General features: G+C 53.4%; 2 protein-coding genes across 6 annotated transcripts in view; one reads left to right on the top strand and one right to left on the bottom strand.

The window, feature by feature from the left end:
- The window catches only part of TMEM120B (transmembrane protein 120B), a 38,103-nt gene extending 30,498 nt beyond the window's left edge, over nucleotides 1-7,605 (top strand). For 2 of the 5 annotated variants that reach the window (XM_039910435.1, XM_029058612.2), the window contains 6 exons: nucleotides 2,148-2,213; nucleotides 2,522-2,583; nucleotides 3,192-3,284; nucleotides 4,105-4,169; nucleotides 5,627-5,695; nucleotides 6,168-7,605. In XM_039910435.1, coding sequence (XP_039766369.1) covers nucleotides 2,148-2,213; nucleotides 2,522-2,583; nucleotides 3,192-3,284; nucleotides 4,105-4,169; nucleotides 5,627-5,695; nucleotides 6,168-6,281 — 469 coding nt within the window. In that variant the 3' untranslated portion in view covers nucleotides 6,282-7,605. Of the gene's footprint in view, nucleotides 1-2,147; nucleotides 2,214-2,521; nucleotides 2,584-3,191; nucleotides 3,285-3,520; nucleotides 3,588-4,104; nucleotides 4,170-5,626; nucleotides 5,696-6,167 lie in introns of all 5 variants that reach the window. The other 3 variants (XR_003756996.2, XR_003756995.2, XM_029058613.2) reach the window with 3 other exon arrangements.
- Nucleotides 7,606-8,857: 1,252 nt separating this feature from the next.
- On the bottom strand, nucleotides 8,858-25,694 carry RHOF (ras homolog family member F, filopodia associated). The gene is made up of 5 exons (XM_029083021.1): nucleotides 25,496-25,694; nucleotides 24,642-24,729; nucleotides 11,340-11,449; nucleotides 10,108-10,242; nucleotides 8,858-9,604 (listed from the first exon to the last, which is right to left on the bottom strand). The coding sequence occupies exons 1-5, from the start codon at nucleotides 25,613-25,615 to the stop codon at nucleotides 9,440-9,442; spliced, it is 618 nt and encodes a 205-aa protein (XP_028938854.1). The 5' UTR covers nucleotides 25,616-25,694; the 3' UTR covers nucleotides 8,858-9,439.
- Between the last annotated feature and the right edge of the window lie 1,501 nt (nucleotides 25,695-27,195).

Below are 27,195 nucleotides of genomic sequence, written 5' to 3'. Positions count from 1 at the left end.
CTTACTATGAGCAGAGCACTGTACTAAGTGCCTGGTAAGTACAGGACAGCAATAAAGAGAAACAATCCCTGCCCAGAACGGGTTTACAGCCTAGAAGGGGGGGACAGCAAAACTCACTATCTATAATGTTCCCATTTTACAGATAAGGAAACTGAAGCTGCATAGCCTAATGGATAGAGCATGGGCCTGGGAGTGAGAAGGACCTGGGTTCTAATCTCCATTCCACTACTGGTTTGTTGTAACCTTGGACAAGTCACTTCACTTCTCTGTGCCTCATTTTCCTTACCTATAAAATGAGGATTAAAACTGTGAGCCTTATGTGGGACAGGGACTGTGTCCAACCTGATTAGCTTGTATCTACCCCAGCACCTAGTACAGTGCCTGGCACATAGTAAGTGCTTAACAAATACCAAAAAAAAAAAGCCCAGAGTGTTTGTGATTAAGTTATACATTAGATATATCTTGTATATATCTTTTACATATCTCTAAATTATATATGATATTATAAATGATTCACTCATGTATCTACCTCTCCCTCTAGACTATAAGCTTGCCATGGGCAGGGAATGTGTCTTCCAAATCTGTTGTACTATCCTAAATAGTATAATAGGTTAGAGAGGGGTCCCCTGGGGGACCTGAAGAGGAGCAGGTGAGGGAAAGAGCTGGGGAGAAGGGCCAAGCCATCAGCTGGGGTTTGAACAAGCAGAACTCCCAAGTTTCTCTGCCAGTAGAGCTGCAGCTGAGAGCTCCTCAGGGGCTGCCTCTAGTGGGAACCAGAGATGGGGTAGGGGAATTATGGGAGGTGCCGAAAGGCCTGGGAAGTTGATACCCATCTTGAATAATAATCACGATCCTAACTGTGGTATTTCTTAGGCATGGAGGTAGATACAATGCAGCAAGATCAGACACAGTCTGTGTTTCACAGGAGACTCCCACAGAACTCAGGCCGGTGTCTCTTTATTCCAAGTGGCTAGTATAAAGGAAGCCCTGGGACAGTCCTATGGGGTTGGCGGGGAAGCAGCGTGGCTCAGTGGAAAGAGCATGGGCTTTGGAGTCAGAGGTCATGCGTTTGAATCCCGGCTCTGCCACTTGTCAGCTGTGTGACTGTGGGCAAGTCACTTAACTTCTCTGTGCCTCAGTTACCTCATCTGTAAAATGGGGATTAAGACTGTGAGCCCCACGTGCGACAACCTGATTCCCCTGTGTCTACCCCAGTGCTTAGAACAGTGCTCTGCACATAGTAAGCGCTTAACAAATACCAACATTATTATTATGAGTAGGTGGGGGCCCAACTTCCTGTGCCAGTTGATGGGAATTTGGTCCTCCCCTTCCTCCTGTCCTGGAGGCCACTGGGTGCAGTGCCCTATCCTGAGCTCTTGGCATGTGGCCACCATGGAGAGTAGCAGAATTCCAGTCCCCCAGTACCCGCACTGTCCCCTGGCAGAGCTGGGGATTCTGGGCACCAGGTGAGGACAAGTCAGGAGCTGCCTGGAGGCTTTCTGTGCTTTCATGCAGCTTCAGCCCAGAAGTCTTAGTGGCCGGGGGAGGGTGACATGTCCCAGGGGAGTGTGGCTCTCCTTGGGGCCTGCCCTGCTCTGCCCCCTCCTGGGGCTGGTCCTCCAGGGTTGTGTCAGGCTGAGGTGGGCCGAGCCAGTCTTGGGCCTCTAGCCGCCAGCTTGGAAGCTGCATATTTGGCCCCGCAGCCTGTGAGGTGGGTACAGCGGTGGCAGTGGGCCTGGGCCATAAACAAGATAAAGTGAATTAATCGTATTTATTGAGCACTAACTGTGTGCAGAGCATTTAACGTTTGGGAGAGTTGGTAGACACATTCCCTGTCCTCAACAAGCTTACAGTGTAGAGGGGGAGGAGTGGGTCTTCCTCTGTGGTGGGGAGGAGGAGAAGGAGGGAGGAAAAGCACTGGTAAGTGCTCAATAAATACAATTGAATGAATGGCCCCAGGGAATGAGTAAGGTGAGCCCCAGATTCCAGAGAGTTCAGGGTTCACCTGATACTAATCAGCTTCTTTCTCCAGGAGGCCCTGGCTTCCTGCTGTACTGCAGAATTGGGTGGAGCTCCTCCTTCCTCCTTCCCCTCTAGTCCTGCTCCGCTCCATCCCCTGTCACTCTGTCACTCTCTTTCTCTTCAAGGATCAAGGGCTGGTGGGTGTCTCACCACTATGTGTCCACATTCCTATCTGGAGTGATGCTCACCTGGTAAGTTTTCCTTGCACTGCAGCAGGGAGTGGTCCAGGGAGGATCTTTTTTAGGATAGGAGAGAGATACGCATGATTGAAGGCAGTGGGGAGTATGCCATTGGAGAGTGAAGAATTGAAGATAGTGGGTGGTAGGGGTGGCAGGAAGAAAGGAGAGGGCAAGTGTTTTGATAAAGTGCACAGGGATGGGGTCGGAGGCGTGGGTGGAGGGGGTGGATTTTGAGAGAAGGCGGGAGACCTCTTGAGATACTGCTGGGAAAGATGGGAGAGAGCTCCAGCAGCAGTCATCCTCTCTGCTCTTCCCTGCAGGCCAAACGGACTCATCTATCAGAAGTTTCGCAATCAATTTTTAGCCTTTTCGATTTTTCAGAGTAAGTCTGTGCCCTAAATCACTTCCCCGGCCCCTGGTTGGAGGTGGATGGGGGTAGTTCTACCGTGGTCATTCTTCTGTGGGGAGTGGTTTTCTGCCCTTTCCTCAGGTATCCAGGCAGCTAAATGTCAGGTGTAGGCCAAGCAGGTCTCAACCAGGAGGGATGGGGTGGTGGTGGGGCAGCAACGGAGAGGCTCGTGAAGGGTAACACAGCTCATTCGAGTCCCCCAGCCTGGTAGGTGGGAGGGGCCGCCCAGCCTTCAGTCACAGGTCTGAAGGTCGGGGCCTGACTGCCAGGGCCCGGTGTCCTAGCAGAGTGGTGTCACAGGGGAGATAGAGTCAACCTGGGGTTTCTGGGAAGTGGCTGAGGGAATCTTCACTCTACAAACCCAGAGCTGGGGGCGCTTTGGCAACTGGCTTTTGAGAGGGTCCTTGGATGGTTGGGTTGGACTTTGATGGAGATTGGGAGTGGGTTTGGTGGTTTCTCTTTCATCCTCCCCCTAGCTTGAGGAGGCAGGGGAAGCTCACACTTGGTCCCCACTTGCAGGTTGCGTCCAGTTCCTGCAATATTATTACCAGGGGAAGCTCACACTTGGTCCCCACTTGCAGGTTGCGTCCAGTTCCTGCAATATTATTACCAGAGCGGCTGCCTCTACAGACTACGGGCCCTCGGCGAGAGAAACCACTTAGACCTCACAGTGGGTGAGTGACAGGAGTGGCTTCCTCAGCTGCAGCTTTCTGCCACAGATTTGCTTGTCTGTTCTCTATCCTTCCCTCCCTAACCGTCCCAAAAAAGAGGGATTTCCTGGGAGATGAGAGCCTCAGGAAAACCCAGCGCTTCCTGCCTTTTGTGGTGGTGGGGTGGGCATCTTTAGTCACTGCCTCCGACCTTGCTAGCTTAGAGAGAAATCTCTCTCCCCTCCTTCCACCCACCCCAGGGACTCTGAAGGGTCTTGGAGGAGCAGCTGCTGGGGCAGCCGGCACTAAAAGCAGGAGCCAGACCAGGTGGGGAGAGTTAAAGCTGGAAGCTTCTTTTCTTCTCCTGTGATTTCACATCTATGACACGCCTGTCAGAGAAACCAAGTATCCAAAACAGGGGCCCAGCCAGCTGGGTGCACTGAGGGGGTGCTTGTCCAGGGGCTGGTAGACTGTGGGGTGCCATGGGTGGTGTGAGCCGAGGGCAGGTTTCTTCCATCATCTCCCTGCTCCCCTAGAGCGCCTCGATAGAGCAGCGCGAGGACAGCTTGGAAGCCAAGCAAGCCACAGCTCTGTAGCTCAGCTCTGTCGCACCATCTGTCGCATTTTCCCATCTTTATTGAATTCATGCCTGTCGGCAGCCTTGTGCTGTTTCGGCCCCAGGCTTGGCTGCGCCGTGGTTTTCAAGTTGCGGCACTCGGTATGTGGTCTGGCGGTGGAGGCAGGCAGGCAGGCAGGCGTCAAAGCCAAGCTCGCCTGACTCTGGCCACGGCCCTACTGCCCCACCGCCCACCGCCACGCCCTGCCGTGTTCTTTTCCCGTGCAGAGGGATTCCAGTCCTGGATGTGGCGGGGCCTCACCTTCCTCCTGCCATTCCTCTTCTGTGGCCATGTGAGTAGCCCGGCCCAGCCCCCGGGAACTCAGGGATGGCGGGAGGTTCCCAGATGCTCCTTGGATTCCAGGTGCCTCCAGGTTGGAACCCAGTGGGACCCCAGCTTACCTAGGCTCCCTAAAGGGGAGCAGGATCACCCCCCAGCCCATGCCTCTTTTGTGAGCAATGACATCATGTGGTCCCTGGGCCCGCCCCCGTACCGGTTTGCCAGTGGCTCGATTACTGGAGGGTGAGGACAGAGCGGGTATGACTGTGACCGTGGGAAAGCAGCATTGTGTAGTGGATAGAGCGCCGGCCTGTGAGTCAGAAGGTCATGGGTTCTAATTCTGACTCCGCCACTTGATTGCCATGTGGCCTTGGGCAATTCACTTCACTTCTCTGGGCCTCAGTTACCTCATCTGTAAAACGGGAATTGAAACTGTGAGCCCCACGTGGGACAGGAATTGTGCCCAACACAATTTGTTTGTATCCATGCCAATGGTTAGTACAGTGCCTGGCACATAGTAAGCACTTAGCAAATTATTACTATTATTATTATCATTATTATTATTATTATGACACTGGTCTCCAAATCACCTCCTTGCCAGGAGCTCCGGTTCAGGATGTGGGCTGGGGCCCAAAACGCTGGGCTGCCTTACTCCCAGCCTGGGTTGCCCAGGGCCCACAGAGGTGGCTCTGATGACCATATCCCACTTGGCTCCCAGCCCCACCTGGCTCCCAGCCCCTAGGGAGAGTTGGGACTCTGGTCTCAGTGGGCAGGACCAGGCCCTGAAGCTGGAAGGGAACCTGCCATAAGCCACCTGGCCCTCTCTGCCCAGGGCTCCTTCCGATACGCTCAAGCTAGTGTGTTGCCACTGGGTTGGAGCTGTTGGGACCTGTCCAGAACCAAAAGTTCTGCTCCCCAACTCAACCCCCGAGACCATGGGTGAGGCCGTGGGTTTGTTTTTTTTTTTAATGGTATTTGTTAAACACTTATGTGCCAGACACTGTTCTAAGTCCTGGAGTAGACCCAAGTGAATTAGGTTGGACACAATCCCTGTCCCTCATGGGGCTCACAGTTTAAATAGAAGGGAGTTTGGCACAGAGGTGTTTCCCCAGCTCATTGTGGGCAGAGAACATGTCTGCTGATTCTGTTGTGTTGTACCCTCCCGAGCGCTCAGTCCAGTGTTCTGCACATAGTAAGCACTCAGTAAATGCCATTGATTGATCCCAGTGGGCCAAATGTGTTTTTGTCTTTGTTGACTGCTGGGACTGCAAGCCCAACTTGGGGCCATCCCCACCACCACTCCCATCCCGATGCCCGGCGCGTCCTACAGCGCTCACGGCCTGTGCCAAACTTGGAAAGCAAGGGGCAGGGGTGGGGCAGAGATGGGGGAATGGAAGTCTGGCTGTTTAATAAGTCTTGATCCTTGTTAATCTGCTCTCTCTCCCCTTTTTCCCCCTCCCTCCTCTTCAGTTCTGGCAGCTGTATAATGCTGTCACCCTGTTTGAGCTCTCCAGCCATGAGGAATGTAAAGAATGGCAGGTATGACGGGCCCCGGGCCTTCCCACAGTGCTCATGCTGGCTCACGTTAGCCGATAGCCGAGGGTTCTGGGAGAGGCAAGGTGGTGGCCGGGCCTGCGGGAGCCCAGTAAAGCCCAGCCCCTTTATTCAGCTCCCTCTGCGTTTGCTCAACTTAGAAATCAGACAGGACTCACCAAAAACCCAAACGCTTTTTCTGTTAGTTGGGCCCCGAGGTGGAATGTGACACATCTGGGTGAACAGAGAACTTTGGATTGAGATTGGGAGAGTGTCAGCTGCTAGGGAAGTTAACCAACCCAGCCCCGACTTCAGATAGGCGATGCTTGTGGTTGGGGAGGAAGTGTCTGTGTGGGTCCGTCTGTCTCTCATGATCTCTCTGTGCCCATTTTTCTTCTGGCCCCTCTTTGGGTGTGTGCATCTGTGCGTGTGTGTTGTGTGCATGCATGCTGCTCTTCCCCCTCCCTCTTCTCCCCAGGTTTTTGTCTTGGCTCTCACGTTCCTGGTACTTTTCCTTGGCAACTTCCTGACCACGCTCAAAGTGGTGCACACGAAACTCCAGAAAAACAGAGACAAGACGAAGAAGCGGTGAGGGCTCGGTGCCGGAAGACTCAGACCCTCGGCGGCAGGGAAGGGGGTAGGGGGAGTCTGGGGCTTCCGTCACTGCCGCCGCCCCACTGTGGGGAGGCCCCCAGCCCGCAACTCCAGACGGAAGAATGTGAACTGTCCCAGCACGGACCTTGTACAGTATTATTCCCCCCGCCTGCCTGCTGCTGGCTCTTATTTATGTGCATATTTAATCCCAGGCTCTCCTCACTTGCCTGGAGTTGGAGATTTCTTTTTCTAAACCCCCTTTTTTGTTGGGGGAGCCCTCTGGGGACCCATCTCCCCACTGTAAATTGGGGTGGGGGGTGGTCAGGCTAGTAGTTTCTTGTTCAACATTCACTTTTTACTTGTTTTAATTCAGCAAAATCTCAGCTGCTCAGGTCACCCCAGCCCAGGCCTGTTGTTTACCTGTCTGCCTGGAAGTGGGAGGGCAGGGCGGGGATGGGGTGGGAAGGGGGTGGGGCATGTGTGTGTGTGTGTGTGTGTGTGTCTTTGGGGGGTGTTTCCCCAGTGCCCATGGAGTGCCACCCTCCTGGGCTGCTGCTCCCCAGGGGTACAATCCTTACCCGCGTCCCTGCCTGCCCCACTGTTGGGGATCGTTTACAAGCTAAGGAGCTTCTCCTTTCTCTGTGCCAGCTTTGCCCTTGGGATGGGAGTTTCCGCTGGCCTGTCTTTCGTTGTCAGTGACAGAGAGGAAACTGTAGCAGGCAGCGTCTCCCCATCTTCCCCGACTCCCCGCCCTCTCCCCGGCCCCTCTGGGCTTCTTCCCCACCTGGGGTTCGATGTGCTGTTCTCAGCCGGGAAGGAGAGCGGCGGGGGCTGGGTCGGGGCATCATCAGGTTTTGCGCAGGGTCAGTAACTCACTTTGGAGTCCCAGTGGAGGCCTCCTTCCACTCCCTCGCCCTGCTGTCTCCGCGGTCAGAGGGGATTTCTTGGTCAGGCTGGACTGGCCGGAGAGGTGGAGAAGTTCCCATTTGAAACACCAGAGGGCGGTAGAACAACGTGGACGGTTGGAGTTGTGACCAGCGCAGAGCTTTGTATCTGAATATCTGTGCCTGACCATCAAGTTTAACCTGGCTTGGGCTTCCGAGCTCCAAGTGCAGAAGTCAGCGGGGGAGAGAGCTCCAAACCCACCCACTTTGACCTCCCCTGCCCCACCCGGTCTCTCTACCCTCCACCCCCGCCTGCCCTCCACACTCCCTGGGCTCCCAGCCCCCGTGCGCTCGATGGCCGGAACCAGCACGAGGCAGAGGACCGACTCCAGGGGAGGGCAACGTGTTTGCAATTTTTATTAAAAGTTCTTACTTGCCTGCAGCCTGGTTTCTTGGAGGTTAAGGGGCCTGGGTTCCGGGTGGGGGTGCCGCAGAGCCAGGACGATAATTGTGATGAGAGCAGCATTCTGGAAACCAGGGCTCCTGGCTTCCTTGGGTGGGGTGCAGCCCGACTTTGGATCTGCTGATGGACGTGGAGGCCCCTCTGGGGACAGACCCCAGAGCCATGCAGCCCGTTAATGTGTCTGTGCCCCTGTACTCCCCAGTACAGTGGCCCAGTCTCCATCAGTTCTCTCTCGTCCTCCGAGGCCGCCAGCAGCTGACGGAGAAGTAGAGAGCTTTTAGCTGCAAACTCCAGTCCTGGAAAAGGCGGGCCTAGCCTTAGCAAACCAGAGGGCTCAGGTCTTGGCCAGCCAGCAGCCAGTTCAAAAGAGAGCTAGCTGAGACCTGTCAGGAACACTTGCCTTCTAGGGTCTCCGGCATGCCCTCCTTTGGTTCCCTCTGGCCTATCTTAAGGAAGCAGCATGGCCTAGTGGAGGTAGCACGGGCCTGGGTTATAACACCACTTGCTTGCTGTATGAACTTGGGTAAGTCATTAACTTCTGGGTCTCAGTTTCCTCCTCCTACCCCTCCTACTTAGACTGTGGGACGGGGACTGTGTCTGACCTGATTAACTTGTACTTACTCCAGCACTTAGAACAGTGCTCGGTTCCTAGTAAGTGCTTAACAGAATAGTAATAATAATACTACACTCCATAGAGGGTCAATTGCACATAAAGCACGTTATTTTTTCTCTCTGGGCCTGTAGCTATCTGCAAGGCTGATTTATGAAGTTAATGGATGGGGTTACTGGCTCAAAGACCTCCCTAGAAGGAGCCGAAATGAGCCAAACAGCTGACCGGTCGTTTCAATGAGTCTTTCTCGCCAACTGGGGATGCACTGGAGGGTGACTCAGGAACCTACCCAAGGTTTCCCCTTACTAAGGGCGATGCCAAGTGGGAGGGTGCCTGTGTGCTTCTCCCCGGTTTTGATGCTTGGAGCCCCTTTCAAGGGCTCCCATCTGTGAGCCAGGGACTCCCGAAGGCAGCCGATGAAGGGGATAGGAAGGTTGGTTTGGGAGCTTGGGGACAAGGGGTGAGGACTGAGGAGTATCTGTGGAGGGGAAAGGAACCAGTCCTGGGCACTGGAGTATCTGCTGCTTCCTCCCGATAGCACAAGGGCTCTGGTGGCTCTCGGTCAGCTGTGGGTGCTGTCCCTGAGTTGCCAGGCAGCAGGAAGGAAGGAGACTGGGCAGGGGAGATGGGTCTTTATCATGGCGGTGCAGGGAGCCCAGCAATAGATGAGAAAGAGGAGCCTAAATCCAGAGGACTCTGAGGCCAGCAAGTCCTCGCAGGGTCAGGCCCTGGCTCTCTTCCCCACCACTAATAATGACGGTGGTATTTATTCACTGCTTACTATGGGCCAGGCACTGTATTAAGTGCTGAGGTGGATACAGAGTCATCAGGTCAGTCACACCAAGGGTTACACTTTGAATAGCCCAATCCAATGGGCTGAGCTGCTCAACACGCTGGCCCCTTCGCCGTGACTGCATCACGGTATGTGGGGCCCAGCAACCTGAGCCCTTGCCCCCAAGGCCCTGGCGTTGAAGGTGGAAGGGGCAGCAGATGTATATGCCAGGGAGCAGCGGCTCTACCCTCCCGGGCTTCTTAGATGGGAGGAGGGGCCTGCTGGCGCCACCAAAAACACAGCGCAACAGGGCCTTGGAGCCAGAATGGGTCCTGGCTGGCAGCCGCTGATGAGGTGGGCTGGAGTCTAGTCCACACGAGGAGCCAGTCGGACGATCGGGGGTCCGGGGTGGGATAGTGCCCACCCCTCACAACAGTGTGCAGGATCGCCGGTTCTTCTGCCGCTGGGCTTTCTTGAGGGCAGCCAGCGCGATTTTGGTGGCTTCACGAAACACGTTTTCCACGTTCTCCCGGAATTTAGCAGAGCATTCCAGGTATAGCTCTGCGTTCATCTGCTGGCAGGCACTCTCCCCCTGGGGGTGGCAAGGGGAGGAGTCATGAGGGCTGGCAACTGGAGCAGGGCCCGCTCCTGCCACTCCTGACTTCCACCCCACTGCACCTGTGTTCTGGGAAGTGGGGCCTCTCCCAACTGGCCCTGGGTCTGCCTCTGCTCCACTCCCTTCTGAGGGGCCTCTGGAGTGAGGCTAGGCCTGCAGGCTGCTGTTTATTGAAAATAAAGGGCTGTTTGTGGTGGGGCAGGTGGTGAGGGACACAGAAAGTGGGTCTGTGTGGTCCAGAGCCCTCCGCATTTGGGAGGGCCAGGCAGAGAGCAGTAGGGAGGGGAGACAAGAGGACTGTTTTGTAGAGAGACAGATCCCTGGGAGTCCAGTGCCGGCCCAATCCTGCTTCTCCTGCTCCACCTTCCACAGGCACCTCCCCTCTTGTCCCTCTTCCTCTGACTCTCCTGTTGCTTCATCAGGGAAGACCTGCCCCCTCTCCCCTTCCCAGGCCTCCCACCCAGGGAGGGCTCTCTAACCTGGTTATAAGTGATGGGCTCCAGTTGGGCAGCCCGCAACTTGCGCAGCTGCTCTTTGTCCTTGCGCAGGTCAGTCTTGCAGCCGATGAGCACGGTGGGGATTCCCCGGCAGAAGTGACTCACTTCCGGAAACCACTGGAGGGAGAGGGAGTGGGTGGGGTAAGGGGTGGGCAGGGCCCATGCCCAGAGGAAGAACCTGGAGCTTGGGGCTCAGAGCCAGGACACAGGTCGGGGATGGGGTCGACTGGCAGACAGCAGGGCTATGGGTGGGGGAAGGGCCGCCTCTGAATGTGGACCAATTGAGGAAGAAGAGGCCCCCCCAGTGCCAGAGAGATGAGGGAAGAGGCCATGGTGGTTGAAGCAGCACTGAGGAGGAGGCTGGACTTAATGGGTGGTCTTGGACAGTTCTTTTCCTGTCCAAGAGTTCTCATCTGTGAATGGGACAGATTCCTGGACCACCTGTTGTGGGATCAGGGAGACAGTGAAAGCCTCTCTCCTCTCAACCTAATGTGGAAGGAATCCCTGGGAGAGATGGGAAATTCAGGGCAGAATTCCTAGGACTGAGGGCAGGCTGTCCCAAGCTCCCTGGTTCAACTCTAAGCTCTTGGAGGGTAGGGAACATATCACCCCATTATCCTGTAGGGTTTTTTTTTAATAGTACTGGTTAAGTGCTTACTATTTGCCAGGCTCTGGGGTAGATACAAAGTAATCAGGTTGGACACAGTCCATATCCCTAATGGGGCACACAGTCTTAATCCCCATTTTACAGATGAGGGAATTGAGGTCCAGTGAAGTGACTTGCCTGAAGTCCCAATTAGACTGTAAGCCCGTCAAACGGCAGGGACTGTCTCTATCTGTTGCCGACTTGTTCATTCCAAGCGCTTAGTACAGTGCTCTGCACGTAGTAAGCGCTCAATAAATACTATTGAATGAATGAAAGTCACAGCAGACAACAGATTAGAACCTGGGTCCTAATGACTTCCAGGCCGGTGCTTCTCAAGCATCCAGTACAGTGCCCCTTTCCAACTGGGTGCTCAATAAAGGCTGCTACTACTCCTTCAATCCAGGCTAACTTCCTGCAGGAAAAAGAAAACCGTGCATCTCCAAGGTCACCGAGGGCCTGGGAGATCCCGAGGGGCAGCTGAGGCTGCCCTTTAGAAACAGGCCCTCGGGCCCTGACTAGGAGTAGCTGCTGAACCAGACCCCCCTGGGCCCCACAGGATGAGACTCACCTTGATAAGCACATTTTCATAACTGGTGGGGTTCATGACATCGTAGCAGATGAGAACCAGGTGGGTGTTCTGGTAGGAGAGGGGGCGGAGACGATCGTAGTCTTCCTGGCCTGCAAGGCAAAGTCGGGGGATGAGGTGGATAGGCAGAATGGCCCTGTCAAGCTTCTCGATCAATCGGTCGTGCTTATTGGATGCTTACTGTGTGCAGAACGTGGGACTAAGCCCTTGGGGGAGTACAATATAATACAGTTGGTAGACATGTTACCTGCTCACAAGGAGTTTTCAGGATAGAGGGAGAGACAAACATTAAAACAGATGAATATCCTTTTGGAGGAGACTGTGAAAGAGTCTTGAGAATGAGCAGCCAGAGAGAGGAGAATGAGAAGAGGCCAGTGGCAACCAAGCCAAGGGTGGATAATGTTTCCAGGAGAAGGGGGTGGTCAGTAGTGTCCAAAGCAGCTGAGAGGTTGAGGAAGATTAAGATGGGAGTAGAGCCCACTGGACTTGTCATGAAGGAGATTGCTGGTGACCTTTGAGAAGGCAGTTTCCATGGGATGAAGGAGGTGGAAGCCAGACTGAAGGGGGTCGAGGAGAGGAAGTGGACACAGCGGGTGTGGACAACCCTCCTTACTCCTGCCTCAGCCTCCTCCAGTCCCCGGGCAGTTGGGCACTCAGTTTTGAAGGCCTATGTTCCAGCCCCTGTGCTCCCTGCCTAGAGTGAGGCAGGGTGGACGCAAGGTGTGTGCTGGTTACCTTTTGTCTCTGCCTGTTCTCTTGCACCTCCTGTCCCCTTGTGCTCCTGCCCAACACCCCTAGCCTCACTTTTCATTTCTTCCTGGGGCCGGGATTCTCTACAATGGCCCCGATGCTGGCACTCACAAATATTGGACTTGCCTTTGCCAACCAAGAAGTAACAGACATGTTACATCACTTACATTAGAGTTAATAATGCCCATAAAGAACCTTTTATGGAAATCTGCAGACCGTAGAGCGATGAAGCTGAACCTAGGGTAAGACGGCAAAGCTAGGGCTGCGACGACAGTATGAATCCAGTTTATCCCAAGGTTCACAAACCACAAAGTGTACTCAGTTAATGAACACAGGTCCAGAGAGAAACAGCAAAGTCTGCGGCTAACCAATGGGGATTAAGACTGTGAGCCCCACGTGGGACAACCTGATTGTCTTATATCTATCTCAGTGCTTAGAACAGTGCATGGCACATAGTAAGTCCTTAACAAATACTATAATTATTATTATTATTATAGAGAGCTGAGGCCCCGCCCCCCATCCCCAGACCTCAGGCTACAGGCAGGTTTGGATGTCTGAAACTGGGACAGCAGGGGGTATGTGACCAACACTGACCTCCCTTCCTCCTCTCTCGCCCCGCTCCGGTCTATTCTTCACTCCGCTGCCCGGCTCATCTTCCTGCAGAAACGATCTGGACATGTCACTCCCCTTCTTAAACAACTCCAGTGGTTGCCTATCGACCTCCACTCCAAACAAAAACTCCTCACTCTAGGCTTCAAGGCTCTCCATCACCTTGCCCCTTCCTACCTCTCCTCCCTTCTCTCTTTCTACCGCCCACCCCGCACGCTCCGCTCCTCTGCCGCCCACCTCCTCGCCGTCCCTCGGTCTCGCCTATCCCGCCGTCGACCCCTGGGTCACGTCCTCCCGCGGTCCTGGAACGCCCTCCCTCCTCACCTCCGCCAAACTGATTCTCTTTCCCTCTTCAAAACCTTACTTAAAAATCACCTCCTCCTAGAGGCGTTCCCAGACTGAGCTCCTCTTCCCCCTCTACTCCCTCTGCCATCCCCCCTTTACCTCTCCGCAGCTAAAGCCTCATTTTCCCCTTTTCCCTCTGCTCCTCCACCTCTCCCTTCCCATCCCCACAGCACTGTACTCGTCCGCTCAACTGTATATATTTTCGTTACCCTATTTATTTTGTTAATGAATTGTACATCGCCTCGATTCTATTTATTTGCCATTGTTTTTACGAGATGTTCTTCCCCTTGACGCTGTTTAGTGCCATTGTTCTTGTCTGTCCGTCTCCCCCGATTAGACTGTAAGCCCGTCAAACGGCAGGGACTGTCTCTATCTGTTGCCGACTTGTTCATCCCAAGCGCTTAGTACAGTGCTCTGCACATAGTAAGCGCTCAATAAATACTATTGAATGAATGAACACATTCTTTATGACCTGCATCAGCCACGGGCCGGGGTGAAGGATTTCTCCTGAGGGTGGGAACCAACTGAAGCCTCTAGAGAGCAGCTCCTCCCGGCCCCACCAGGCCTCGCCCCAAACCCAACCACCTGCTCTTGGGGACTCTGTTCTCAGTTGCTCTGCTCATCAGTTTCCTGTTCTGGCAGGGAAGGGTTAAAACAAAAACTACCGCCTTCTTTTTCTACCTCAAAATCCCCTAACAGCAGGAAATCCTCCCAACAACTCCACCCCTCAACACCGCATCTATCCCCCAACCCCCCTCCCCGGCCCCATCACCAGTTCCCTTTCCCCCACCCCCAGCTCTCTCTGTCGGCCTATTGGGAGTTTCCCTGGTAGAGACTCGCCCTCCCCTTGGCCTCTCCTCCCCCAGCTCAGGCTACGCCCTGCCCCCAGTCCCCTGATCAGTGGTCAACTATCCCCCAGAGCTCTGTCCTGCCAGCTCGGGCTATGTGGCTCACCTGGTTCAGATCCAGCTTGGCTTGGCACCCTTGGAAATCTTTCTTCCCAGGTATAATGGATAATGGGGATCCAAGGGAGTACCAGTGGCAGGGTCTGGCATGCACCTTTCTCCCGCCACTAACACCAGCTTCCACCAGTTCTCAACTGCAGGTGCTTTCCTTTATTGGGAAACGGTTATCCCCCTGCTTGGTGAACTATGGCTGGTGACTAGGTTGGGAGTTCTAGCCAAATAATAATAATAATTATGGTATTTGTTAAGCGCTTACTATGTGCAGAGCACTGTTCTAAGCGCTGGGGGCGATACAGGGTAGTCAGATTCTCCCACATGGGGCTCACATTTTTTAATACCTGTTTCTGAGGCACAGAGGAGTGAAGTGACTTGCCCAAGGTCACACAGCAGACAAGCGGCGGAGCGGGGATTAGAACCCATGACCTCTAACTACCAAGCCTGGGCTCTTTCCACCGAGCCACGCTGCTTCTCTATGGGATTCAGTGTCAGAGAGGGAGCACTGAGAAGGGGCCATCACTGAGGAGGACTATCACTGAGGAAGGCCATAAGAGTGCCCTACCCAGGGCACCCCTTTCCTTGCCCCACCCTCTCAGACAGGGCTCTCTCCCTCCTGCTCCTGACACAAACTGACCTACATGGTCTGAGCTGGTGTCCATGTGTCCTGTCCACTGGCTTGGGCCCAGAAAGTAAAACCTTGCCTGAGCCAGAAAGCCAACCCAGCTTGCCCCAGTTCCAGCTGTGTCCATTCTTCATCCAGAATGAAGCTTCCTTCAGGGTGGTGACTCTTAGCAGTTGACACACTAGGCTGCTGGGACTTGTAGTTCCAGTAGACAACTAGGAGTAAAAAAAAAACTGTACATGTGCAGTAGTGCCCCTGCTGCAGCTTCTAGCTCTCTGAAGGTCCTGGACTGGGGTTAGGGGCTGAGGAGCCCGAAAAGAGATAGCTGAACGAGCCTCATAATAATGTTGGTATTTTGTTAATTGCTTACTATGTGCAGAGCACTGTTCTAAGTGCTGGGGGAGAGACAGGGTAATCAGGTTGTCCCACGTGAGGCTCACAGTTAATCCCCATTTTACAGATGAGGTAACTGAGGCACAGAGAAGTGAAGTGATTGCCCACAGTCACACAGCTGACAAGTGGCAGAGCAGGGAGTCGAATCCATGACCTCTGACTCCAAAGCCCAGGCTCTTTCCACTGAGCCACGCTGCTTCTCATCTGACTTGATCAGCTCTGCCTGTGTCTTGACCGGACCAGTCCCAAAGCCAGGGCCCTTGGGCCAAGCCTGACCCATCCGGGAAGCTCTCACAGGAAGCCCACACTGCTATGAACAGGGAGGTGGCAAGGAAGGCGCAAGCTATGCTGTCATTCACCGACATTCACCTGGTGCGATCCTCTGGGGACCCCTGAGAGCCATCTCAGTCACCCTGCGATTATGGGTAATGAGTATGGACAACTTTGTATACAATCTGGGGAAGGAGGGAGGAGCATATGGGGAAACTGAGGCCCAGAGAGACTAATGACTTGCCCTCTGGAACTTTCAAGACTTTTTTAATGGTATTTGTTATGTGGTGACTATGTGCCAGGCACTGTGCTAAGCACTGGGGTATGTCCCACATAGGGCTCACACTTTAATCTCTATTTTAAAGATGAAGTAACTGAGGTACAGAGAAGTTAAGTGACTTGCCTAAGCTCACAGAATAGACAAGTAGAAGAGCTGGGATTAGAACCCAGGTCCTCTGACTCCCAAGCCCAGGCTCTTTCCACTAGGCCACTCTGCTTCTGACCCTTCACCTGGGCTGTGAACATGCAATAGGATTCACCCTTTTCAAATCTCTCCTCCGTCGTAACCCCCCTCAGCTCCAATTTAAGCCTCTCCCTAACTGGGACTGGAAATGCCCCTTTCAGTCCCTCTCTGACCAGTTCTACCCCGCTTCATTCACCTTACCACAGTCTGTGGTGGAGGGGGATAATGCAACAGGAAACGTTCCCCCAGAAGAAGAAACAGGAGGGAGGAGTCTGGTTGAGGGTGGTTTTACACCTCTCTGTCCTCAGAGTCCTGTTTGGTCTTGAACTAAGGGCATTAAAGGGGCTTGGAGAACCTTCCCAAAAGCTGGGGGTGGGAGCCAGAACAAGTTGGAAGACGACCTTCAGATGCCAAAGAACACCCCCAAGTCCTCTTACTCAGCTTACACTTGGCCATCTTCGCTTCAGCCTCCTACATTTGTTCTTCCCAGGCCCCTTACTTCCCCTTTGCTCTCCTCAGCTTGAGGCTCATTCATTCATTCAATCGTATTTATTGAGCTCTTCATTCATTCATTCAATAGTATTTATTGAGTGCTTACTATGTGCAGAGCACTGTACTAAGCACTTGGAATTTACAATTTGGCAACAGATAGAGACAATCCCTGCCCAGTAACGGGCTCACAGTCTAAACGGGGGAGAGATGGACAGCAAAGCAAAACAGAACAAAACAAAACAAAACTACATCATCAAGATAAATAGAATCATGTAGATATATACCTCATTAACAAAATAAATAGGGTAATAAATAATATATACAAATATGCACAATGCTGAGGAGAGGGGAAGGGGGAAGAGCAGAGGGCGGGAGGGGGGAGGGGAGGCGGAGCAGAGGGAAAGGGGGGGCTCAGTCTGGGAAGGCCTCCTGGAGGAGGTGAGCTCTTAGGAGGGCTTTGAAGAGGGGAAGAGAGTTTGGCGGATGTGAGGAGGGAGGCATTCCAGGATAGCAGTAGGACGTGGGCCAGGGGTCAACGGCGAGACAGGCGCGAACGGGGAACCGTGAGGAGGTGAGCGGCAGAGAAGCGGAGTGTATGGGGTGGGCAGTAGAAAGAGAAAAGGAAGGTGAGGTAGGAGGGGGCAAGGTGATGGAGAGCTTTGAAGCCAACATGCAGCGCACTGTACTGGTTCTCCCTTCACCCTTCTCAGAGTGCCTTACACTCACACCCTGGAAGTGCTGGGGCGGGGCCTTGCCAGTGGCTCACCAACCTCGACTCGGGGCTCTTGCCCTTTGGCCTCATTACTCAGCCTACTCTGTGGCCAGGCTTCACCATGCCTGAAAAAGAGAGGGCTTAGAAGAGTAGGTTCAGGGCACAGAGGAAGGGGTGACCGGGGCAGCCATCCCAGAGGCCAAAAACACATACCTCTTCCAAGGGAATGGGGGAATGAGCTCAAGCTGGGGGCTTTGGCTGTTGTCCAAACAAAAGCCTTGAGCCTGCAGAGCTGAATAAACTTCCCCCCTGCCCCACCCTCCCACCCTTCCCCTTCTCGTTTCTTCAGCCAAGAGATGGCTGAAGGTGGTGCTCCTGTGGCTGAAATCAGACTGCCACCAGAATGGGAGTTTCCTTGGTTTCAGCCCTAAACCATCCTTTGGGTTAGCTGTGTTTCCTCAGGTTGCCCTTGGCTAGCTGGGTGGGAGCGGGGAGGGGTGAATCGAGGATTCTAGAGCCAAGAAGGCTGGCCGACTGTAAGCAAGAGCCAATCTGCCCAGCAGCCTCTGGGGGGTCGGGTCTGGAGTCATGGCCAGTATAGAGCTCTGGTAAACACTGAGCAGTGAGAATTGAGGGGCCATGGCTCCATCAACTCCCTCCCATGTGGCAGGATGACAGCGGTCACAGCAGAGGATGGGGGAGGAAAAGAGATGTTAATTCAGCATCAAGGGGTGGGTGGTGGGCCCTGTTGGTGGAAAATCCTGGGCACCTGCCCATTTTGCTCAGTGGTTAAAGCAGCCTGGTGCAGCCAGGAAACCCAGCTGAGGCCCAGGGCTGAGCCTGGCATGAGTCAGTGGAGGGGCAGCCGGGAGATCCAGCTGGGGCCCAGGGCTGAGTCTGGCATGAGTTGGTGCTGGGGAGCCTGAGGGACCCAGCTGGGGCCCAGGGCTGAGCCTGGCATGGGGCGGGAGGGGGCGGGGGGAATAGGGTAGGGGGGAGTGGGTTTGCTCTCGGTAAAAACCGCAGGAAAAGAAACTTTCTTTCGTTTGACTACATTTCCTCCTGAGACAACGAGGGAGGGGGATGGCGAAGAGAGGAAGAAGGGGGAGGGGAGAGGGGAAGAACCAGATCTGAGTTTTCCCATCACTCCTAGGGGCATCAACCCTCTTCTTTCTCCTGCTGCTATCCCAGGCCCAGTAAAGACTCACACATGCCAGCCTGATGGTGGGTTCTGGGGAGGGATAAGAGACTCCACCCAGCGACCCATGCCTCTGACTCTCTGGCTTCCAGCTGCTGCACAATACAAGAGAAAACCTTTTTCTGTTCCTAATGTGACCAGGACTGTGGCTCCCACAATGACCTTCTCAGTCACAAATGGCACTATTAGGTGAGTGCCACCGTCAGTTGGGTCTTCAAATTTGAAAGACAACTATATAAAACCTGCTCTGTGCCGGGCTGCTTGGCTCTGCTCTGGTCTGGAGTGGCTGAAGAGCTTTGACAGACAAGGTTGAGATTTGCTTCCCAGGCTGGGCTAGGCTGAAAAGGGAGGGAGCCTGCTCTAAGGAACGAGGAAACAGCACTTAGTACAATGCTCTGCATATAGTAACCACTCAATAAATATGACTGATTGAACAGGAAACCTGGGTTCTATCCCAGGCCTGGCTTTGATTCTCAGGCTTGCAATGTGACCCTGGATCACTCACTTAGCCTCTCTGGGCCTGTTTTCTCAGGTTTCAAAGGAGGTTAACTTGTGCATCCCTGTTTTTAGCAGGGGTGTTGTGGGGGAGTGGCCAGGGGACTGAGTTGAGACCGATCAATGAAATGTAACCACTTCCCCACTTCCTCTTGCCTGAAAACCTACTTAACGTGGCCCTTCCTGTTCTTGGGGGATGGAAGGGGAGGGGAGAGGAGGGTGGGGAGAGAGGCCCCATGAGACTGTGGTGAGACTCGTGCTACATTCACACCCAGACAGGAAGTGGGTCTGCCCTTCCCCTCTCCTCTCAACTGAGCCGAGCAAAACTGGGGTGTCCTATTTTTACAGAAGTTGGTTGGGGAGGGGAGAGCCCTCTAGAAGCCTGGTGGCTCTCTAACCCCAAACTCCACACCCACCCTCTTTACCCCCTTATCCCATCTGTCTCTTGGCATCAGACCCAGAACTTGGACTTCCCATCATCTATCTCCACGCCCAATCCTCCAACCACTTCCAGGAACTATGGGGTTGAGAATCAGTGTCCCTAGAAACAGGTTTCTGTCCTCTTTCCCTTCACCCCACTGCTCTCTACCTCCCACTGCCCTTCCCCTCCCCTCTGCTCAGAGACTCAACTCTATACTCCGGAGACCAGTCAGTCAGTCAATTGTATTTATTGAAAGCTTACTGTGAGCAAAGCGCTCTTCTAAGCGCTTGGGAAAGTACAATATAACACTAAACAGACATATTCCCTGCCCAAAACGAGCTTACAGTCTAGCTGTAAGCTAACTACATAAATTATAGATATGCAGATAAGTGCTGTGGGGCTGGGTGGGGGAGGATGAATAAAGGGAGCAAGTCAGGGTGATGCAGAATGGAATGGGAGAAAAGAGGGAGAAGAGGGCTTAGAGAAGATAGTCTCTAGACTGTTAGCTCCTCATGGGCAGAGAATATGTCTACCAACTCTCTTATGTTGTACTCTGCCAAGTGCTTAATACAGTAAGATCTCAATAAATATGACTGATTAATTGACAAGTGAGGCCTCCCTGGCCCCTATTTCTGTCTGGGAAGGTTGCTGTCCCCTCATGTCTCTCCTCTGCCTTGGCTGCCACGGAACGCTCTTCCCTCCTGATACAGTCTCACACACTTGACTCTGTCTTGCCCAGCCCTCATCATCAAATCCCTGGCTCTTTCATCTCTGCTGTCTCTCCTCCTCTCAAGCGGACCCATCCGGCTAGTGAATCTGTGTCCAGGTCTAAGATGCCTCTGGAATTGGGACCCCTTTTGGGGTGACAATCTGCCCTGCTCACTCCCCTCAACTATGGAAGAATTCTGACTCCACCAGGGTGTCTTATGGCTCAAGGCTGGGAGCCTGGGGAATGACTGTGGCCAGCCGAAACTCTCTAACCCCATGGCACCTTCCCTCTCTTCTCATCTCAGTGGCCTCTGGGTCTTGGGGTATGGCGGTGGCAATAGCCCACTCACAGATACAGGCTTGAGACTAACTGATCTGGAGGAGAGCTCCTATCAGGGATTTCCCCATCTTCGGGCCATGGGGCTGACTCCTGCCTGGGTGAGACTGATATGCTGCCACATTTTTCTGCCTTGACTTGGGGCCTGTTGTATAAAGCTTTTGGGTGTGGGGCTCCTGAGATTTTATCATTTCGTTTATTCAGGGGATGGGGGAGGGAATGGCGGAAGTGGCTGATTCCCATTCAAGGGCCCTGGTTTATGAGAGGTTCCAGGTTCTTCTAGATTGGGCCAGGTTCTTCTAGATTGGGCCGTCTCAGACCACTGCTGCTGATGCTACCCACTTCCTGGTTGTCTACTCCAGTTACTCCAGACTTTCCCAGAACCCCCCACCCCTACCCCCGGTCACTCCCCCCATCCCCAATTCCAACCTTTCAGGAACAACTCCCAGCTTTGTCCAGGTTCTTAGCCCAGATATGCCACCTATCTCTGTTTAGCTGCAGCTAGTCGTCTGCGGTTATATGTTCCTTCTTCTCATATTTTTAGGGTCGATTGGGATCTGTTCTGACCCTCCCTCAATGCACAACAAGTTCCTGAAAGGCCAGGCTAACGCCCCTCCTTCTCAAACTCCTCAGAACCCACCAGCTCATCACACAGTGGGCGTGTTATCTGGATGACTCAAACAGCAACAAATCGTAAAACATAGCAATGGTCCTCCCCACCACAAACAGTTAACTCACTGCAGCCAAGGTATCTTCTCCATCTGCCAGGATGAATAAACTGGTTTGGTTACAGTGAAGATGCAGCCACCCCTCTGGGTAGAAATAAAGGCCTCTGACCTGTGCAAGTGATGTATGGAAGGGACAGGAACCCCACTCTTGATAATACCTCTACAGGAAAACCAGATCTATTTTTACAAATAGACATCTCTGCATTTCTCTCATGTCTGTCAGAGCTGGACCATCTTCAGCAAGAAAGGGTGTGGGGCTTGGTATAAAAAGGCCTAGGTTTCAGACCTGGCTCTTCCACTGATGGGCTGTTGGCCCTGGAAAAAAAAGACTAATCTCTCTAGGCCTCAGAATCTCAATCTGTAAATGGGAAGATTATATATAACAAATACGTTATTTGTTAAGTACTTACTAAGTACCAGATACTGTACTAAATGCCGAGGTAGATACAAGATAATCAGGTTGGACACAGTCCGTGTCCCTCATGGGGCTCAGTCTTAATTCCCATTTTACAGATGAGGTAACTGAGGCACAGATAAATTAAGTGACTTGCCCAAAGTCACACAGCAGACATAAGGACCTAGAACCCAGGTCCTCTGACTTCCACCATTCCCACCCAGGGACCAAAACCTGCCTAGAGGGAAACAATGGGCTTATGTTCCTCTTAACATCCCCAGGGGTGGTTTGAGCCCATGGCCCAGTCCCACCAACTGGCCCTCAGGGAACCCATAAAGCAGGTATTCTAAGACTGGAGTTGGGAGCTAGGAGCGGTAGGGCAGGGCATAGCGGGGCCAGCCCCTGTCCGCACTCTTTTCTGCCAGGGTCAGACCAGAACTGGCCAAAGGTAGTCCAGGACGTCGTCCAAAGCCCTGATTAGGGAGCCTTAAATTGGCTGCGGCAGCCATGTCTCCAAGGAAGTGGGTCCTTGCAACACTGTTTTGTTCCAAGGGACATATAGTCAAGCACTTAGTACAGTGTTTTGAACACAGTAAGCACAAAATAAATACCACTGATGATATAGTTTCAGGCACATTTGCTACTTGGAAGACCTCCCCACCACAGCTGCTATTGGCTGTGCCGAGGAGGAGAGATGGGGCCTTGATCTGTAGCATTTCCTAAATGTCAGATTTCCTGGCTCTGGTATTGGTCAGGGTCCTCCCAGGCTGAAAATCCCAAGCCCAAGCAGCAAGGGGGAGGGGATTTGAGGGTGAATAGAATATTATTTCAAGTATTTCATTTTAAATTCCTAGGGTTATGAGGCTCAACCCAACATGCAAATTTCTGCCAATGATATTCAAAATAGCAAATTTTATTCCTTAAAAAAGCCCAAGACTGCAGCTCTGGGAACTCTTTAGAGATCCCTGGGTCAAAATGGAACACACACAGGCTTGAACTCAGGAGCAGGCCTAAAGGTCAGGTCCACCCCTCCTCGACATCACAATGTTATGATGTCACAGCTTCAGTGGCTCAGATATCACAAGCCAAACCCTGAAGTCCACCGGTCTTCAGAGACATTCCATGTTGAGATTGGCTCCCGGGGCAGGATTACTGGGTCATCTCTTCTGGATAGCTCTGCCCTGCCCTGACAAGCCAGATGCTCCAGAGCCCTTTAGCTCTGATCTATAAAGACATAATCTACCCCAATACACAATAACAAGCTAATCGACTTACAAGTGTTCACCAAGACTACATCCTGAAAGGATGACTCCTAGTTCCGACTGCAATTTTCCGGCTGAACCAAAAAAGGAAGGGAATTTGCTTGGTGTGTCGGGTAGAAAGGGAGCTATTTTTAGGTGCTTGCGAGGGTAATTAATTGTCCCAGCTCTGGGTGGCATAATGAGGCGAGCAGAACCAAAGTCCCTGCCCTGTCCCCCAAGGAGACGCCTCCAGAGACACTCTTTCCCCAAAGGCTATAAATCCCAATGAGCTTTAGGCACAACTGTCAAGGGGGGGGGGCGGTGGGGGAAGTATCTGGGGAGATTTCAATGACTCCCTACTTGTTTAGGCCCTCTGGGAGCCAGGCCATGTGCTCTGAGGCTTTCTGTCGAGGAAAGGAGAAGAGGCATTTAGGGATGAGGAGAAGGGTGAGTGTTACCAGGGACAGCTCCGTTTTCCAACACAACCTCTGGTGAGAGAATGGAGACTAATTTTATTCCTTAAGATGCTGATGTCAGCCAGCTGACCATATGTCATTTTTTTTTGAAGGCTGACACCATGCCAGTCCAGAACAGAGGGCTGAGAGGGTTGGGGAGGTCTCGGACTGCTAACTTCTCCATCACCCTAGAATTGGTTTCCCAAGGGCTGAATCATCAGTGAGTTGTTATTGCCATTCAATATTGGCCAGGGTGGCAGACCCCACAGCCTGCTCTGCCATCTTGTTAGACTAGGCAGGACCACCCTTAGGGAAGGGCTAACTGGGTAATTTCTCAGGGCCCCGGGCCCCACGCCCTGTGGCTCTCATTTCCTCCAAGCAAGCAGAACTCAAGAGAGCGGTTGTCATATGGAGAGCTAGAGGGAGCAGCTATGCACTCGTCCAAAGGTACCCACTACCCCTGCTAACCGGCACGTGGGCCACTCTCCAGAGTCTTGGGAGAAGAGGGGAGATGCCTGTCCAGAGCGTCACGCCTCCAAGAAAGTCATGGAGGGGAGGGATGGGAATACAGGGGCAGAACTTGGGCTGTCAAAACACACTATCCTGGACCAACGGAGCCACCCTCCCTTTCCCCTCCTCGGGATGTGCCTGAGACCAGGCAGACACAACTCTTTATACTGGAAGCAGGACACTGGAAACCCTGGGATTTCCCAAACTCTAGAATGAATGTTTCAGAAGGTAAACTCCTTAAGGGCAGGGATTGAGTTAGGTTGATTTGCTTTCTGAAGAAAGCTCAAAAAACCCCTCAAAAAAATTTGGGGGAGTGAAAAATGAAAATCGTAACATGAACATTTGCAAATGTCTCCCCCAACCCAAATCCTTTTTCCATTTAATTTTCCTAAAGCTACATGATCTAGTGGATAGAGCACCGGGCTGGGCGTCAGAAGGACCTGGGTTCTAGGTCTGGCTTTGCCACTTGTCTGCTGTGCTTGGACAAGTCACTTCACTTCTCTGGGCCTCAGCACTCTCCTCTGTAAAATGGGATTTAAGATTGTGAGCCCTATGTGGGACAGGGACTGTGTCCAACCTGATTAACTCTAGTGCTTAGAACAGTGCCTGGCACATAGTAAGTGCTTAACAAATACAATTATTATTATCTTTACATGAATTCTGGGAGACGGAAACTATTGTAGGAAGTTATATTCCATTTTTTATGCTTTTAGGACAATAACTGTGTTCCCTTTAAAGTTGGCTGATTTTCTCCTTGTCTTTAATGGTTCCCTCCCCACCCAGGACTCTTCACTCCAAGAGAACTGAATCTTTTTTTGAATTTATTGAGGAATCCTGGGTTTCCAAAGCACTAGGCTGAAAATCTTCCCAGGACTATGAGAACAGGGAAAACTGAGTCTGTGACCTGGAAATAACAACTCTGAGCAAGTGAAGCAGTAAGTCCCTTAGCCCCCGCTCCAGGCCAGAACTAGTGCTCAGAGTGACCACAATTTTCCATTCCACTAGACTGGGAGCTCTACATGGTCAAGGATCATGACTACCAACTTATTGTACTCTCCCAAGTGCTTAATACAATGATCTGCACACCATATGCACTCGTAGATGCCGCCGATTAATGGCTGATTCGGTTTGTCCACCCGGAGCGAGTCATCACTTACAAACCCCCCCAGCTGGGCTTACCCGCAGTGTCGTACAGGTTCAGGGTCACCTCCTTGTTGCCCACAGACAGGCTGGTGGTATATTTCTCGAACACCGAAGGGGCGTATTGCTGCCGGAGAACGGATGAAAGAGATGCCCCGTCAGGGAGGAGGGAGGGCGCATTATCCCCAGGTGATTCATCTGAGCCCAAAGGGCGGTGATGGGCAAAGCTATAGCTCCCAGTTCTCCCACGGCAGAAGGGTCCGTCTACGGAGAGCCCGGCATCCCTAGTCTTCCTAGAACCGCTCCACCGGCACCGGTCCGGCTCGGTCGCCCATCCCACCCCAAAAACTCCACCCAGGGCAAGGCTGGACTGGCCTGCAGCAAGCCTCCAGGAAGGGAACAATGATCCCAGGCCTCCATCTCCCCTCTCGGTCCCACTGGGTGTGTGTGGCAGGATCGGGAGGGGACGGACACGCGCGCACACACACTGTTCACAAGGTGGGGGGCGAGAGGGGCAGCTCTGAGGGCTGGGAGTATCCCCGTCCACCTTCTCCCAGCTGACCCAGAGGCTGACCACAGGCACATTCAGCTTTTAACCTGGCCAGCCTCCCCCAGCAGACCCCCAGCAGGTCCCTCATCCTGATACCCTGATAGCTTCCCCGGCCAGCCTCCCCCGGGGGGCAGTTCCCCCGGCCAGCCTCCCTCGACAGCTCCCCCAGCCAGCCTCCCTCGACAGCTCCCCCCAGCCAGCCTCCCTCGACAGCTGCCCCCTGCCAGCCTCCCTCGACACCTCCCCCAGGCCAGCCTCCCTCGACAGTTCCCCGCGGCCGGCCTCCCCTGCCAGGTGGCCCAGCCGACCTCCCCGGGGGTCCGTGGGCGGGGGGTGGTCTCACCTCGGGGAAGGCGCCCTGGCTGAACACCATGAGCAGCGAGGTCTTGCCGCAGCCTCCGTCCCCCACGATGACGATCTTCAGCTCCTTCTGGCCGGAGCCGGACCCGGGGACCGCCGCCATGTGCGCTGGAGGCCGGCCAGGGAGGCAGGGAGGCAGGGAGGCAGGGATGGGGCGAGGCCGGAGAGGGGGCGAAGGAGGGAGGCAGACAGAGGGACGGAGGGAGGAGGGAAGGGAAGGGGAGGGAAGGGGCGGGGCAGGCAGACGGACGGACAGGGAGCGCCGTCCGGCGAGGAGCGGTAGGCCGGACAAACGGCCGGGCGAGGCCCCTGGCCAGGTGGGCTCCCATGGAGGAGGAGGAGGAGGAGGGGGAGGAGGAGGAGGGGGAGGAGGAGGAGGGGGAGGAGCGGGAGGAGGAAGAAGGAGGAAGGAGGAGGGGGCCTGGCTGCGCACCGGGCCCGCCCGCCTCCAGACGCGGCCGGCCGCCCTGGCCAGAAACCTCACGGCTGCCTGGCTCTGTGGCTGGTGCGTGGGTCAGTCTGGGTGTGTCCGTGCACTTGTGGGTCTGTATGCTCTGTGTCTATAGTGTGTGCTGTGTGTCTTTATGCTCTGTGTCTGTAGTGTGTGTGCCCCTGTGTGTCTATGTGCTCTGTGTGTGCATCCATCTCTGTCTGTAGTGTGTGTGTGTCTGCATCTGTGTGTCTCTGTGTGCTGTGTGTGCGTCCATCTCTGTCTGTAGTGTGTGTGTGCATCTGTGTGTCTATGTGTGCTGTGTGTCTGTGTCCGTCCATCTGTGTCTGTAGTATGTGTGTGTGTGCATCTGTGTGTCTATGTGCTCTGTGTCTGTAGTATGTGTGTGTGTGTGCATCTGTGTGTCTATGTGCTGTGTGCGTCCATCCATTTGTAGTGTGTGTGCATCTGTGTGTGCTGGGTGTCTGTGTCCGTCCATCTGTGTCTGTAGTGTGTGTGTGCAACTGTGTGTCTGTGTGCTCTGTGTCTGTAGTGTGTGTGTGTGTGTGTGCGTCCATCTGTGTCTGTAATGTGTGTGTGTGTGCATCTGTGTCTATGTGCTCTGTGTCTGTAGTGTGTGTATGTCTGTGTGTGTCCATCTCTGTAGTGTATGTGTGTGTGTGCGTCTGTGTGTCTATATGCTGTGTATCTTTGTGTCTGTGTAGTGGGTGTATCTGTGTGTCTCTGTGCATCTTTTGGTCTGTGTGGTTTGTATCTGTGTAGTGTGTGTGGGCATCTGTGTAGTGTAGGTGTACACATACATATATATAATAATAATGATGATGGTCTTTGTTAAGCACCTACTATGTGCCGAGCACTGTTCTAAGCAAGCGCTGATACACATTACAATATGAATATACGTATGTGTATATTCTCTATATCCATATAGAGAAGCAGCGTGGCTCAGTGGAAAGATCATGGGTTTAGGGGTCAGAGGTCATGGTTCTAATCCCAGCTCTGCAACCTGTCAGCTGTGTGACTTTGGGCTTCACTTCTCGGTGCCTCAGTTACCTCATCTGTAAATTGGGGATTAAGACTGTGAGCCTCACCTGGGACAACCTGATTACCCTGTATCTACCCCAGCGCTCAATAAATACTATTGAATGAATGAATACACTTCAGCAAGAGATAGAGACAATCCCTGCCCAATAACGGGCTCACAGTCTAGAAGATGTAGGAGACAGACAAGAAAA

This window comes from Ornithorhynchus anatinus, chromosome 2 (assembly GCF_004115215.2).
Source record: "Ornithorhynchus anatinus isolate Pmale09 chromosome 2, mOrnAna1.pri.v4, whole genome shotgun sequence".
In the NCBI taxonomy this organism is placed as follows: Eukaryota; Metazoa; Chordata; class Mammalia; order Monotremata; family Ornithorhynchidae; genus Ornithorhynchus; species Ornithorhynchus anatinus.
This window is presented reverse-complemented; position numbering and strand designations above follow the sequence as displayed.

Excerpts from the sequence above, each read along its gene's own strand:
- RHOF (XM_029083021.1), bottom strand. The coding sequence starts at position 25,615 with ATGGCGGCGGTCCCCGGGTCCGGCTCCGGCCAGAAGGAGCTGAAGATC. Across the intron at positions 10,243-11,339 it reads ATGAAAATGTGCTTATCAAG|TGGTTTCCGGAAGTGAGTCA; the intron begins GTGAGTCTCATC and ends CTCTCCCTCCAG. Across the intron at positions 9,605-10,107 it reads AGCCCATCACTTATAACCAG|GGGGAGAGTGCCTGCCAGCA; the intron begins GTTAGAGAGCCC and ends TGCCACCCCCAG.